The following is a 14,885-nucleotide window of genomic DNA, read 5'->3' on the forward strand; positions in this document are numbered from 1 at the left end:
TGAGGCTGCTTACTAAAATAGGTGCATTATGACAATACAATTTAATAAACTGGAGCCAAGGAAAGTAACTGAGATAAAGTTAATAAACAGAAATGTGTGTCAAAGGATCCTATATAGTAGTCCAAGAAACTCCAAATTTTATTTGGAGTCTCTTAGCAGCCAGGGCAAAGAGGGAAACTTGGGGAGTTAAAATTTTCACAGGGTCTATGAGATAAAAGTTAAAGCAGAGAATACTGTACAATAGTAGTAGTAGTGTTCTCAGCAACAATCATGTAACAGTTATTTTCATGTGGCTATTTGCGTAATGTCACTTATTTCTGAGATATGACCTAACCGAATGAAAGTAATTCACTAGGGACCAAGAAAATAGCTCTTCTGGCCTGAACCAGGATGAAATGTAGAGGAATTGATGGTCTGCATGTCTTTCAGGCCACTATTCAACAGTATTATTTCTTGAAATGAGCTTTGGGTAAGAGATGGAAAACAGTTCTAGGTTCTTTCCTTCATCAAGAACTTGAAGTACAGATACTCTCAGTGGCCAATTAAGGGTAGAAAGGACATCCTTTGAGGTGAGTCAAGCCAGTACCTATCTTCAGGCCCAGAATTTATGCAGAAAACAGTTCTGAATCTTGGCTCCACCTCCAAAAACAAAATAAATGACAGAGTCCCCTGAGATTCCGAGTTCTTTCTCAGTGGTAATAGATATAAACCAGGGACAACTGTTTCAACTTCAGATGTTGTTGGGTTTAGCTGGCTTTTTGGTTCAGTTGTGTTTGGTTCTCGATGTGCCTTCTTAGGAGCCTAACATGAGCACATGTAAAAAAATTATTTTCCTAAACTGTCTATCAATTGTCAGTGGTGGGAGATGGTTCAGTTTTATGCTGAGAAGGGTGACATAGTGGTTGCCAAGGGTAATCCGCAGTGACAAACTCAAGAGTTGGTAGTGACTGAAAGCTGTTTTTTCATCTATAGCTTTACAGCTGCAGAAATCGCACCGTTTGTTGAGATTCTGCTAACAAACCTTTTCAAAGCTCTCACACTTCCTGGCTCTTCAGAAAATGAATATATTATGAAAGGTAGGCTGTTTCCCTGGTGTGCAGACTACAGGTATCCAATCTCAGATTGTAAGGGTGAGCACTCTGAGTTATACTTCAGGTTATACAGTCTATGAACCAGATAATGTTTACCAAGTAGTAAGTTAGTTTAGATATTTCAAAATGAAAAACATTATCTTGTTTACTACTAACAGTAATTTTTTTTTTTTTTGAGATGGAGCCTTGCTCTGTTGCCCAGGCTGAAGTGCAGTGGCTTGATCTCAGCTCACTGCCACCTCTCCCTCCTGGGTTCAAGCGATTCTCCTGCCTCAGCCTCCCGAGTAACTGGGATTACAGGCGCACTCCACCATGCCCGGTTAATTTTTGTATTTTTAGTAGAGACAGGGTTTTGCCATGTTGGCCAGGCTGGTCTCAAATTCCTGACCTCAAATATCTGCCTGCCTCAGCCTCCCAAAGTGCTGGGATTAGAGGCCACTGCACCTGGCCAACAGTAATCTTAATTTGATACGGAACTTCTCATTACAGAAAATGTAGCAAAGCCCTTTTTTCCTTCCCTAGATTTTCTTTAAGGCAAAGAAGAGATCATGCAACGTTTATTAACTGCTTGCTCACCTAGGTAGGGGTGAAATGTGGGTGCCTGTGGTAGACTCTGCACAAATCGTGTCTTCTTACGTACTGCCAAGGATACAGGCAGCTGTATCCATCCACAGGCTGGTGTATCCATCCACCAGGCACTACATTAGTTGAGTGTCCTGGTGCCAGCTCTGAATTTAGAGATAGTCTCAGTGTTTTTCACTGTTGCATCCCAAAAGCCTAGTACATTGGGTCATAGGAAGCACTTTTCAGAGAAACTCCCTTATCTTTTCAGTCTGGATCAGAAATCCTAGAGTGGATGTGTGTATCTGGGTGTATGTTTCCAACACTATCCTTCCCCCAACAATGATGTATAATTGTGTAATTATTGTTGTTTAATGTCCTTTTTTTTTTTTTGAGATGGAGTTTCACTCTTGTTGCCCAGGCTGGAGTGCAATGGCACAATCTCAGCTCACTGCAGCCTCACTCTCCTGGGTTCAAGCGATTCGCCTGCCTCAGCCTCCCGAGTAGCTGGGATTATAGGCGTGTGCTACCACGCCCAGCTAATTTTGTATTTTTAGTAGAGACAGGGTTTCTGCATGTTGGTCAGGCTGGTCTTGAACTCCCGACCTCAGGTGATCCACCCGCCTCAGCCTCCCAAAGTGCTGGGATTACAGGTGTGAGCCACTACGCCCAGCCTTAACGTCCATTTCTATGAGAGCGGCTAACTAGTCTGTAATCTTCATTACTGTGTTTTTAGGGTATGTAAGAATACACAGTATGTAATACCTTCTCTGTACGGTTGTATGAGTGAATGAAATAATTCTGCGCCAGCCTAGTGGAGGAGCACCAATTTATCGTCTAGCCCTTTTAACCCAGGTCAGGGAAGGATTTTCTCTAGGAAGTGATCTCTAAGCTGAGATATGACCTAACCGAACGTTAGGTGTGAGGGATAGGTAGCAATCTGTTGAAGGGTGGATGAGTCTTTGACTCCAGTAGAGGAGGAAACATGATGTGCAGAGTTCAGGAGGCAAGAGCAGATAGCTTTCTGTCCTTTATGCTTGGCATGTATTTGGGGCTCTGCTTAGTAAACATTTATTTTGGAAATGTTATTTGTGGAAAGAGAGCTTTTATACATTTTTAGCTGACAAATTTATTTTTCTCCCATGCTTCCTATTTTTAACCCATTTATGGTCTTTTGAGCAATATTTTTGCAATTTGGACTCTGTGGCTTTACATGTATTTTTAGAATTTTTTTAGGCTCCTAATCTCTTTTTTTTTTGAGGGAGGTGGATAAGCAGTTTTCTCTTCAGTTTCCTGTAGTTTGTGATCATGTTTCCTTTAGGCTAGGGCTAAACATTTTCTGATGCTGGTTTCTTTTTCTTTTTTTTTTTTTTGAGAGAGAGAGGGAGTCTCGCTCTCCCAGGCTGGAGTTCAGTGGCATGATCTTGGCTCACTGCAACCTCCACTTCCCAGGTTCAAGCGATTCTCAAGCCTCAGCCTCCCGAGTAGCTGGGACTACAGACGTGCACCACATACCTGGCTAATTTTGCTATTTTTAATGGAGATGGGTTTTGCCATGTTAGCCAGGTTGGTCTCAAACTCTAGCCTCAAGTGATCCGCCAGCCTCGGCCTCCCAAAGTGCTGGGGTTACAGGTGTGAGCCACCAAGCATGGCCTCTGCTACTGATTTCTAAGAGAAAGAGACCCCAAACAGTTCTCTCTCAGACTCACCTGCTCCATTCATGTCAGCTCACTGTTTCTTCCTCTTAGTCAACCTCTTTAATTATTTTTTAAACCTTGAGCCTTCTAGAAATACTCAGTATTTCCCAGCTAAATTTTGTTGCCAACCCGTCCTAATTTTAAAAGGAAGGGAAATTTAGATTATTTTTAAATGTAGAGAGCTATCTCGGGGTTGTCTAAGCATCTTAAAATTTAGTTGATGAATTAGTGCGCTTTTTTACCCCCAGTCGCTCTCTTATTCTGAAGTTTAACTAAACTCTATTTGTTTTTGCTGTTTTTGTATTTTACAGCTATCATGAGAAGTTTTTCTCTCCTACAAGAAGCCATAATCCCCTACATCCCTACTCTCATCACTCAGCTTACACAGAAGCTATTAGCTGTTAGTAAGGTAATAGAGCCAATTTTGAAAGTGGGGTTCCTTTTTTATTTGCTCCAAACTGTTTGGGCCTCAGAACTCTTTGGCATTACGTGAAGCTTTAGAGAAGGTCTGTGAATTATTCCTGACCAGCCACTAATGGACTTTTCTGAAAGTGTGGGCATGCTGTTAGATTGGAGACGTAATAGCAGTCACCTTTAAGTGTATGCTAGAAGCTTGAATACATTTTCATTCTCATTACAAAAGTAACATGTTTATTGTAGAAAAAGAAAGTGCAGATGATCCAAAATTACCTTAAATGGAGTTAAGTAGGCTTTGCACTAAATGGATATAAAAGAGGCTGTCTGGACTTCTATGAAATGATGATTAAAATCCTTTGTGTTGTCTTTTCTTCCTTACTCTTATTTCTCAAAAGGAAAGTTCACTCTGATCAAAATTTTACAGATACTTAGATTCATGTTTATTAACACTAAATTTTAGAAAATAAATCCGTTTAAGGCTGACAGAATTCCTTTTTAGATGCTATTCTTGATCTTATGAGAATTAGATCAATTCATAGGAAGTGTTGGAGGGATTTTGGAGAACAGAGTGATTATTATTCAACCGAGTTAGGGTTAAGGGTCTTTGGACTACTTAGGGCCTTGATGGATGGAGGGGGGAGGGAACCCACGTCTCCGCCTCCCATATGTATTACCATCTCATGTTCTGATTGAGTTAGATTTGTATGCTAGTAGCCTTCCAAGAACTTGTTTAAAGAAAAATGGGGTTTTGTTGCTTAAAAAGAACATTAAAAACTACTCATTTGGGGGATTATCACTAAGTAGACATAGACATTGAGGCCCACAGAAGTTAAGGCTAGTGGCATTACTAGGACTTAGTATTTCTTCTCTGCGAGGGCACGTGGGCTTAAGACAAGTTACAGCTCTGGGATCTGAGGTTTGTATAAGCAACTCTGTAACTCTGAAGTATGTTTTTCATGGTGGACTTTGGGCCATTTAAAAAAAAATTCAAATGAACAAGCACTAGGGTATAATTGGTGTTTTTTTCTTAATTTTGATTTTTAAAAAATAAGATGGCCTCTATTTTAAATGTGTTTTATAAAGGTTAGGTGTGGATTATTAGCATAATTAGGTTTTTTTTTTTAATTTCAGAACCCAAGCAAACCTCACTTTAATCACTACATGTTTGAAGCAATATGTTTATCCATAAGAATAACTTGCAAAGCTAACCCTGCTGCTGTTGTAAATTTTGAGGAGGCTTTGTTTTTGGTGTTTACTGAAATCTTACAAAATGATGTGCAAGGTAAGTTAACGGAAATTATTTTCTTTGTAATGGAATAAAATTAACATGGCTATAAAATGCAGCCCACCTAAGCGATGTGGGCCTTTTGTGTCAGTCATTCCTTCTGAAGCTCACAGCTCTGTTTTTACTTTTATCAACAGAATTTATTCCATACGTCTTTCAAGTGATGTCTTTGCTTCTGGAAACACACAAAAATGACATCCCATCTTCCTATATGGCCTTATTTCCTCATCTCCTTCAGCCAGTGCTTTGGGAAAGAACAGGAAATATTCCTGCTCTAGTGAGGCTTCTCCAAGCATTCTTAGAACGCGGTTCAAACACAATAGCAAGTGCTGCAGCTGACAAAATTGTGAGTCAGGTTTTGATATAACTGTAATTTTATAAAGTAGCTTGGAGAAACTGGGGATGGCAGATGTTTGAAATTTTTTTATTTAAAATAAATTTAAGGCTGGGGGCAGTGGCTCAAGCCCACCACTTTGGGAGCCTCTAGTGGGAGGATCCCTTGAGCCGAGGAGTTTAAGACCAGCCTGGGCAACGTGGTGAGATCTATCTCTACAAAGGAAAAAAAAGCTTTTTAATTAGTTGGACACAGTGGAGCATGCCTGTGGTCCCATCTACTTGGGAGGCTAAGGTGAGAGGGTCGCTTGAGCCCAGGAGTTTAAGGCTGCAGTGAGCCATGATCTCACCATTGCACTCCATCCTGGGCAACAGAGCTAGACCCTGTCTCTTAAAAAAATAACAATAATAATAATAATAATAATAATAATAATAACGGAAATAATTAGTAGAAAATGTTATGGTATGTTTTATCAGAATTCTATATCCTTTAGTTATTTATATCCATGATGGAAAATTTTGAAAACAGAGCCAAACAGGTTGATTTTAAGAACTTAACTTTGGTCGGGCGTGGTGGCTCACACCTGTAATCTCAGCACTTTGGGAGGCCGAGGTGGGCAGATCACCTGAGGTCAGGAGTTCAAGACCAGCCTGGCCAACATGGCGAAACCCCGTCTCTACTAAAAATAAAAATTAGGTGGGTGTGGTGGCACGTGCCTGTAATCCCAGCTACTCAGAAGGCTGAGGCAGGAGAATCGCTTGAACCTGGGAAGCAGAGGTTGCAGTGAGCCAAGATCGCCCCATTGCACTCTAGCCTGGGCAACAAGAGTGAAACTCCGTCTCAAAGAAAAAAAAAATTACTTTAATGGCTACGTGGGAGGAATTTTTCCCCATATGTTTCAGAAATAATTAAAGAGAAAAGGATAGATTATTACAGTATGAACTCTGTTTTAAGACATATATCATGTTTAACTTTTCGAATAATTATTCCTGTTTGTTAACCATTTTCTGTTGGATCTCATTTCTTAACAGCCTGGGTTACTAGGTGTCTTTCAGAAGCTGATTGCATCCAAAGCAAATGACCACCAAGGTTTTTATCTTCTAAACAGTATAATAGAGCACATGCCTCCGTGAGTATGACTAGAACTTTGTGCATTTATTTAGAAATTTTGTTAGGTGCTCAGAAAAGTGCTAAATTTATATTGTTGATTTTTTTTAATTCTTTAGTGAATCAGTTGACCAATATAGGAAACAAATCTTCATTCTGCTATTCCAGAGACTTCAGAATTCCAAAACAACCAAGTTTATCAAGAGTAAGTAAAATCATCTGGATGTTCTACAGAAGTAATGAAAAAAGGTAGCTAAAACCCTTAGACTTTATGGTTGCAGATACATTTTTTATCCGTTTTAAACTTTATGCAAAAAATACTTGGCCACGTGTGGAGGTTCATGCCTGTAATCGCAGCACTTTGGGTGGCCAAGGGAGGCCGATCGCTTGAGCTCAGGAGTTCAAGACCAGCCTGGGCAACATGGCGAAACCCTGTCCCTACGAAAAGTACAAAAAAATTAGCCAGGCATGGTGGCATGTGCCTGTAGTCGCAGCTGCTTGGGAGGCTGAAGTAGGAGCATCACCTAAGTCCCAGAGGTTGAGGCTGCAGTGAGCCAAGATTACACCCACTGTACTCCATCCTAGGTGATAGAGTGAGACCCTGTCTCAAAAACAAAAAAGAAAATATTGTAAGGGCCTGGTGCGGTGGCTCTCATCTGTAATCCCAGCACTTTGGGAGGTGAAAGTGGGAGTATTCCTTGAGCCCAGGAGTTAACGACCAGCCTGGGCAACATGGTAAGACCCTGTCTCTACAAAACAGCCAAGCATGGTGGTGTGTGCCTGTAGTCCCAGCTACTCAGGAGGCTGAGGTGGGAGGATCACTTGACCCTGGGAAGTTAAGGCTGCGTGAGCTGTGATCACGCTCCTGCACCCAGCCTAGGTGATAGAGTGAAACCTTCTCACAAGAAAAAAGAAAATATTTTAAGATGTTTGTGTTCTCCAAACATTAAGTTAGTGTTAGTCATATTGTGTTCCAGAGGTTGGTTTATGGTTGGATACCAAAACATTTTTTCAGTAGAGAGAATATTATAAGGAAATATAAATCAAAGAGAGACAGCATGTAAAGGTCTATGACAGAAAGACAAGTTTTCTATTTACTAGAAGGCAGGTATTGATGCCACAGCCTTTGGATGTTAATGATTAAGCATAGGTTTATTTTGCAGACTTATCAGTTACCAGTTTAGTGCGTGAGTTCTCTATGCTGATATTCTGCATCTTCTTTCAACAGGTTTTTTAGTCTTTATTAATTTGTATTGCATAAAATATGGGGCACTAGCACTACAAGAAATATTTGATGGTATACAACCAAAGTAAGTTTGTTTTTATTATTTTTTAAAGGAAGAAAATGTTTTGACTTTTTTTTTAGTACAAATCAGTATCTCTGTCTTATAGATGATGATGTGGTTCTTGGTATGGAGATAGTGTCTATGGTTTTCAAAATATTCTTAGGTATTGGGAGTAAAGAAAAAGTAATCCTGGCCCAGCATGGTGGCTCACGCCCATAATCCCACACTCTGAGAGGCTGAGGAGGGAGGATTTAGCTCAGGAGTTTGAGACCAGCCTGGGCAATATAGTGAGACTCCATCTCAAAAAAAGAAAAAACACCCTGGAATCATTGTTCTAATCCTCTAGATTAGAGGACCATCTACTCTACACACTGGCATTCTCCACAGCCAGTGTTCTGTATTATGTTAAATGGTCAGTGTTGTCTCCAGGAGCCTGCCTTATTAAAACTAACAGCAGAAAACACCACATGTTCTCACTCATAGGTGGGAATTGAACAATGAGAACACTTGGACACAGGGCGGGGAACATCACACTCTGGGGCCTGTCGTGGGATGGGGGGCAGGGGAAGGGAGGGCAGAGGGAGGGATAGCATTAGCAGAAATACCTAATGTAAATAACGAGTTAATGGGTGCAGTAAACCAACTTGGCACATGTATACATATGTAACAAACCTGCACGTTGTGCACATGTACCCTAGAACTTAAAGTATAATTTTAAAAAAAAAAGCACAATTTTCCTTCCCCCTTTTTTAAAAAATCGTGCTAATCCATATCGTTCCAATTTTAGTATATGTGCTGCTAATGCAAACACAGCAGAATTTTTCAAATGAGAAATACTTAGGACCAATAAATTAACTTTGTTTTTGACTTATCTGGTATATATGCAAAGAATGTATTTAGGTGGCATTTCCCATTAGTAGGGAATAAAACAATTATAACGATAAGATAAAGAACAACTCTTAGGGAAAATTTCTTCGGGGACAGTTAGATCCCTGTACCTCAGTTATGTCTCAAAAATTCTACATTGACTAAAAAATGAATTACTCTGGAAAGGAGACCAGAAAACATGGCTTCCGGCAGTAGGGGATTTTGAGGAAATCTCATGCACTGCTAGTGGGAGCCTGAATTAGCATGATCTTTCTAGAGAGCAAAACATATGCACTTTTTATCCAGAGCATTAGAATTGCCATACCCTTTGAGCCATATTTCCACTTCAAAGAATTGATTCTATTAACGCATAAACTGAGGATTTTGCATCATTTAGAATTACGGAAAACTTCACTTCTAGCATGTTTGCAACAACATAGAATGATTGGCCGAATTATTTTAAATAGCCATTAGCATTTATGTACCTGCAGGTATGTAAGCAAAGACAGTTGGGAAGCTTATAACCCAAAAATGTTAAAACTAGTTGTTTCTGGGTGGTGGGATGATTCCTTTTTTCCCTCCTTGCTCCTCTCTTTTTTTTTTGAGACTGGCCAGGTGTAATTTTTAAAGAAAAAAGCAGAGAGGGCCAGGAATGGTGGCTCACGCCTGTAATCCCAGCACTTTGGGAGGCTGAGGCAGGTGGATCACCTGAGGTCAGGAGTTCGAGATCAGCGTGGCCAACATAATGAAACCCCATCTCTACTAAAAATACAAAAAATTTGCCGGGCGTGGTGGGCACCTGTAATCCCACCTACTCAGGGGGCTGAGGCAGGCAAATTGCTTGAACCCAGGAGGTGGAGGTTGTAGTGAGCTGAGATCACACCGTTCCACTCCAGCCTGGGCAACAAGAGTTAAACTCCGTCTCAAAAAAAAAAAGAAAAGAAAAAGATTATGGCATTTGGCTACAGGGTAGAGGTGTGATGGGGTTTTTTTATGTTTTGACTTTCAGTCTCTTCAGATGATCAAAAACAGCAGTCTTGTTATTTAGTAATTTATCATATTCATAAGAAGTAACTGTAAATAACATCTAAGCATTTTACTATTTCATTATAGTGATAATCTAATATTAAGTTGATTTATTTTGCTTTAATAGAATGTTTGGAATGGTTTTGGAAAAAATTATTATTCCTGAAATTCAGAAGGTATCTGGAAATGTAGAGAAAAAGATCTGTGCGGTTGGCATAACCAAATTACTAACAGAATGTCCCCCAATGATGGACACTGAGTATACCAAACTGTGGTAAGTACTTCACTTTAATATTTTTGTAAGTTACAGCTTCCTTCCCATATGACTGCAAAATTAACAAAGCTTATTCTCTTGGGGGCCAAGAGAATTTTGGTCTGATCTCAGCTTCTCCACAAGCAACCATCAGATCCAAGACATGATTTCTGGATCCTTCTGGGCTTAGAATGATCTTGTTTCCTGCTTCTTTTTCAGGGGGATTCATGGACCCCTTTAAGAGTCTGATCTAGGTGATATCTAAGACAATTTTATGACAGAAGCCCAACTAAACTGACTTATCTTTAAGGGGAAGAACTGAATAAGCCAAGAAAAGAACCATCTTAATTTCAAAGGTCCCCTTTTATTCTTGAGACTATGAGTCTGTAATTTTGTGTCTCTGAGCAATTGCTGCTTTTAAGTCTTCCGAGTATTTTCTTGACCTTTTTATCTCTTGCTTTCTTCCAATCCAGGACTCCATTATTACAGTCTTTGATTGGTCTTTTTGAGTTACCCGAAGATGATACCATTCCTGATGAGGAACATTTTATTGACATAGAAGATACACCAGGATATCAGACTGCCTTCTCACAGTTGGCATTTGCTGGGAAAAAAGAGCATGATCCTGTAGGTCAAATGGTGAATAACCCCAAAATTCACCTGGCACAGTCACTTCACAAGTTGTCTACCGCCTGTCCAGGAAGGGTAAGTGTGTTATCAAAGAACTCTGTGATAAATGGAGACTTTAATGGGAGGGCAAAAGGATAGTAGTAGTTCTGGTGTCTGTTTTCATTGGTGGGCGTAATAAAACTAAATCTCATTGAGTTACAGCAAGCTTATTTTCTTTAATTAAAAACACTGAGCCCTTTTTTTCTTGTATTATGTACTACAAATATATTTTAAGTGAATGGATTTAGGAGTGAGAACAAAGGAGGAAAAATCCCTTCAATAGAAATGTAATAATGGCTGTATAGTTGCATTTTGTCAGCACTTTATAATAAGAGTTTATTTCCCAGATCGAAGTAATCCATCTATTAAAATGTGGTAGCATTTTTTTTTTAATTTTTATTTATTTTTTTAGACAGGGTCTCACTCTTATCCAGGCTGGAATGCAGTAGTACGATTATGGCTCACTGCAGCCTCAACCTCCCAGGTTCAAGTGATCCTACTGCCTCTCAGCCTTCCAAGTAGCTAGGACCCACTATACCCAGCTAATTTTTTATTTTTTTGTGGAGACAGGGTCTCCCTATGTTGTCCAGGTTGGTCTCAACCTCCTGGGCTCAAGCCATCCTCCTCCCTCAGCCTCCCAAAGTGCTGGGATTACAAGTGTGAGCCTGGACACAGTTATTTTTTTTTAATTGCAGCATACTCAGAAATTAATAGATCATGGCATAAACCTAATAATGACTGTATAGTTGCATTTTGTCAGCACTTATTATAGAGTTCTTACATGTTACCTGATAAAATATATATTTTTCAAGCCAGACACAGTGGTTTATGCCTGTAGTTCTAGTGCTTTGGGAGGCCAGGGCTGCAGTGAGCTATTACAGTGCCACTGCAATCCAGCCTGGGCAACAGAGCGAGGTCCCGTTTCTTAAAAAACATGTATGTGTGTGGCGTGTGTATATATATGTATATATATTTTTTCATTGTATTATTACGGAGACTTTCAAACATATATAGAAAGAGCATAATGAAGCCTGCATGTGCCCAGCTTCAATAATTACCAATATCTTGCCAGTTTTGTTTCATTTGTTTCTCCTTTTATTCTCTGTATTGAGCAAGTCTTAGACATCATACGTTTCACGCGTAAGTACCTTATTCTACATCATTAACCAGTAAGGACTTTTTAATTAACCACAATACCACTATCACACCTAATAATAGTAATTCCTTATGGATCTTTTCTTTAGACCTATTTTTGAAGGCATAAAAGCAGTTGAGTTTCTGGAGAATTTTTGGATGGTGATTAATGACTTGACTGGCTGCTCTTCCCAGAGCTGTGGCAGCTCTCCCGTAGAAGATGGGGTTTGTATTGGCGCACCAAGATCTCCAACAGCCAGTGTGTGTTTCCCATCTCTTGTAGGTTCCATCAATGGTGAGCACCAGCCTGAATGCAGAAGCGCTCCAGTATCTCCAAGGGTACCTTCAGGCAGCCAGTGTGACACTGCTTTAAACTGCATTTTTCTAATGGGCTAAACCCAGATGGTTTCCTAGGAAATCACAGGCTTCTGAGCACAGCTGCATTAAAACAAAGGAAGTTTTCCTTTTGAACTTGTCACGAATTCCATCTTGTAAAGGATATTAAATGTTGCTTTAACCTGAACCTTGAGCAAATTAGTTGGTTTGTGTGATCATACAATTATGTGGGTGGCTTCTAGTTTGCAACTTCAAGGGACAAGTATTAATAGTTCAGTGTATGGCGTTGGTTTGTGTTGAGCGTTTGCACGGTTTGGATAATCTTAAATTTTGACGGACACTGTGGAGACTTTCTGTTACTAAATCCTTTTGTTTTGAAGCTGTTGCTATTTGTATTTCTCTTGTCCTTTATATTTTTTGTCTGTTTATTTACGCTTTTATTGGAAATGTGAATAAGTAAAGAATTACTTGTGTTACTTGCCAAGCAGTGCACATTTCATAGTTTCAAATCTGTAATCAGCAATAAAAATCCTAAAATATGTACCTAAGAACATCTTAAGGACAGGTTTTCAGTGCTCTCTCATGCTTTTATAAAAATGAAGAATTTCTTTAAATTTCTTCCTTTTCCTTTCCTGGAATCTGTAAAATCCTAATTTCTAAATCATGTAAACTCAGATTATTTAGTCTTTTTTTTTATATGGGGGAAGGGGATATTAATATAGATTTGGGGCTTATTTACTAGAATTTTCTATAGCAGTTCCTAGGTGGCAGTGTGAGTTTTGGGTAGGTGGCTCCTCTGGGAGAAATGCTCTGCCTCGCTTAATGGGAAGGTGGTCGAGAGTACTTGAGACTGTGGATGTTTTGATCTCTTTCATCTCTGCTCTTCCCTGGAGAGTGGAGGTTACTTGGAACTTTTCAAACCCTGACACCTTAGAACCGTGAAGTCCAGTGGTGGATCCGGCCGGATGCCTGGTGAGCTTGGTTGCACTGGCTCCCTCCCTTGGCCTGGCCCATGGAATTGTACAGCATTCGTTTCTGAGGAATGAAGAATCAGAATATCTAAATTTTGTGAGGCACAGTTTATGCTGGAATTGTTCATTGTCCATTCAGTGTAGTTAAACTGGAACTTTTGTCTTCCCAGCTCAAGTGATTTGTCGCAGGAGTTATCGATATCCCTTTTTTTTTTTCTTTTTTACCCCCAAGATAAGAGTCTTGTTCTGTTGACCAGGCTGGAGTGCAGTGGCACAATCTCAGTTCACTGCAACCTCCACCTCCTGGGTTTGAGCAATTCTCCTGCCTCAGCCTCTCGAGTAGCTGGGATTACAAGCGTCCGCCACCACGCCCAGCTAATTTTTGTATTTTTATTAGAGATGGGGTTTCACCATATTTGTCAGGCTGGTCTCAAACTCCTGACCTCATGATCTGCCCGCCTCGGCCTCCCAAAGTGCTGGGATTACACGCGTGAGCCACTGTGCCTGGTGATAACTTTTTAAATCTTAGGCACTTGACTCGAATGGTTTTTCTTATTTTGATTTTTTTTTTTTTTTTTTTTTTTTTTTTTTTTTTTTTGAGACGGAGTCTCACTCTTGCCTAGGCTGGAGTGCAGTGGCACAATCTCAGCTGACTGCAACCTCCGCCTCCCAGGTTCAAGCGATTCTCCTGCCTCAGCCTCCTGAGTAGCTGGGATACAGGCACGCATCACCACGCCTGGCTAATTTTTGTATTTTTAGCAGAGACAGGGTTTCACCATGTTGGCCAGGCTGGTTTCAAACTCCTGACCTTGTGATCCACCTGCCTCGGCTTCCCAAAGTGCTGGGATTAGAGGCTTGAGCCACTGTGCCCAGCCACTTGTTTCTGTAATGTTGCATGAGAAATTTCAAGTTATCTTAAGTCTATCTGTACCATCTAGTCATTTAAGGGCTTTTTGTTGTTGTTGTTGTTGGTTTTGACACAGTAATGGGAATACTACATTTTACATTATTACTTTGGCTTAAGTGGTCGTTGGTAGAAAGATACTGAAATATTACTGAAGCCATTTTTAAGCCACAATTTATTTGGAAAGTCTGGGACAACAGGGAATTGCTAGTGATGGTTTCTGTATGTTTTTCACTCACATGAGCTCCTTAAGTATTTATTTGGCTTTGCTCTTCCTGAAGCTGCTTGTGAACAGTCAGTCAGATACCGTTCTGGAGGCTGCTTGATTCAACATCTTAAACTCAGATCGAGTTCGAAACGTTTTCCTTCTTCAGTTCAAAAGGCTGAGTAGTAGATGGTGTGCCTTTTAAAATAGTTACTAAACAGCAAGACTAGTACATTTACTTACTTTAGCACAGTTCATTAATTATCAAATAATTTTTTTAAATGCCTTCTATTGAAGTTGCTTAATCAATCGTCCAAGACAGTTTTTATATCTGGCTTTAAAGATTTTAGGACATGGTGGACAGAAACTGCTGGAGTGGTTTTTTTCTTTTTTCTTCACAAGCCTTACTGACTGTAGCTCAGTGGTGATGCACACTGTGGGTATGAAGATCAGGGTTTGAGTTACAGCACTGCTACTGACTATGACCTTGAGCAAATGAGTTGACCTCTATGCCTTTTTTTTCTCTTCTGAAAAATGAGCATATTATTTACCTTCAATGTGGTTGTTAAGAATAAAATGAGATGATGCATGTAGAGTACTCAAGCAGAGAACCTGTGCAGAGTAAGCACGCATCAGGAAAAGCTGCTGGGGGAGCAGAGGGCTTGGGTGGGAGGAAGAGTTTGTTACTGAGCACACTTACCAATGTGCTGCATACCTGGAAGGCGGGAAGGCTTTGTGGAGA

General features: G+C 40.1%; 1 protein-coding gene across 4 annotated transcripts in view; it reads left to right on the plus strand.

Annotated features, from left to right (window-relative positions):
• CSE1L (chromosome segregation 1 like) overlaps positions 1-12,250 on the plus strand; it is a 50,232-nt gene extending 37,982 nt beyond the window's left edge. For 2 of the 4 annotated variants that reach the window (XM_001166085.7, XM_054674796.2), the window contains exons 16-25: positions 973-1,076; positions 3,661-3,758; positions 4,898-5,048; positions 5,189-5,397; positions 6,417-6,514; positions 6,612-6,697; positions 7,721-7,802; positions 9,799-9,945; positions 10,398-10,629; positions 12,011-12,250. In XM_001166085.7, coding sequence (XP_001166085.1) covers positions 973-1,076; positions 3,661-3,758; positions 4,898-5,048; positions 5,189-5,397; positions 6,417-6,514; positions 6,612-6,697; positions 7,721-7,802; positions 9,799-9,945; positions 10,398-10,629; positions 12,011-12,100 — 1,297 coding nt within the window. In that variant the 3' untranslated portion in view covers positions 12,101-12,250. Of the gene's footprint in view, positions 1-972; positions 1,077-3,660; positions 3,759-4,897; positions 5,049-5,188; positions 5,398-6,416; positions 6,515-6,611; positions 6,698-7,720; positions 7,803-9,798; positions 9,946-10,397; positions 10,630-11,837 lie in introns of all 4 variants that reach the window. The other 2 variants (XM_016938090.4, XM_063803092.1) reach the window with 1 other exon arrangement.
• Positions 12,251-14,885: the final 2,635 nt, after the last annotated feature.

Source organism: Pan troglodytes, chromosome 21 (genome assembly GCF_028858775.2).
Source record: "Pan troglodytes isolate AG18354 chromosome 21, NHGRI_mPanTro3-v2.0_pri, whole genome shotgun sequence".
In the NCBI taxonomy this organism is placed as follows: domain Eukaryota; kingdom Metazoa; phylum Chordata; class Mammalia; order Primates; family Hominidae; genus Pan; species Pan troglodytes.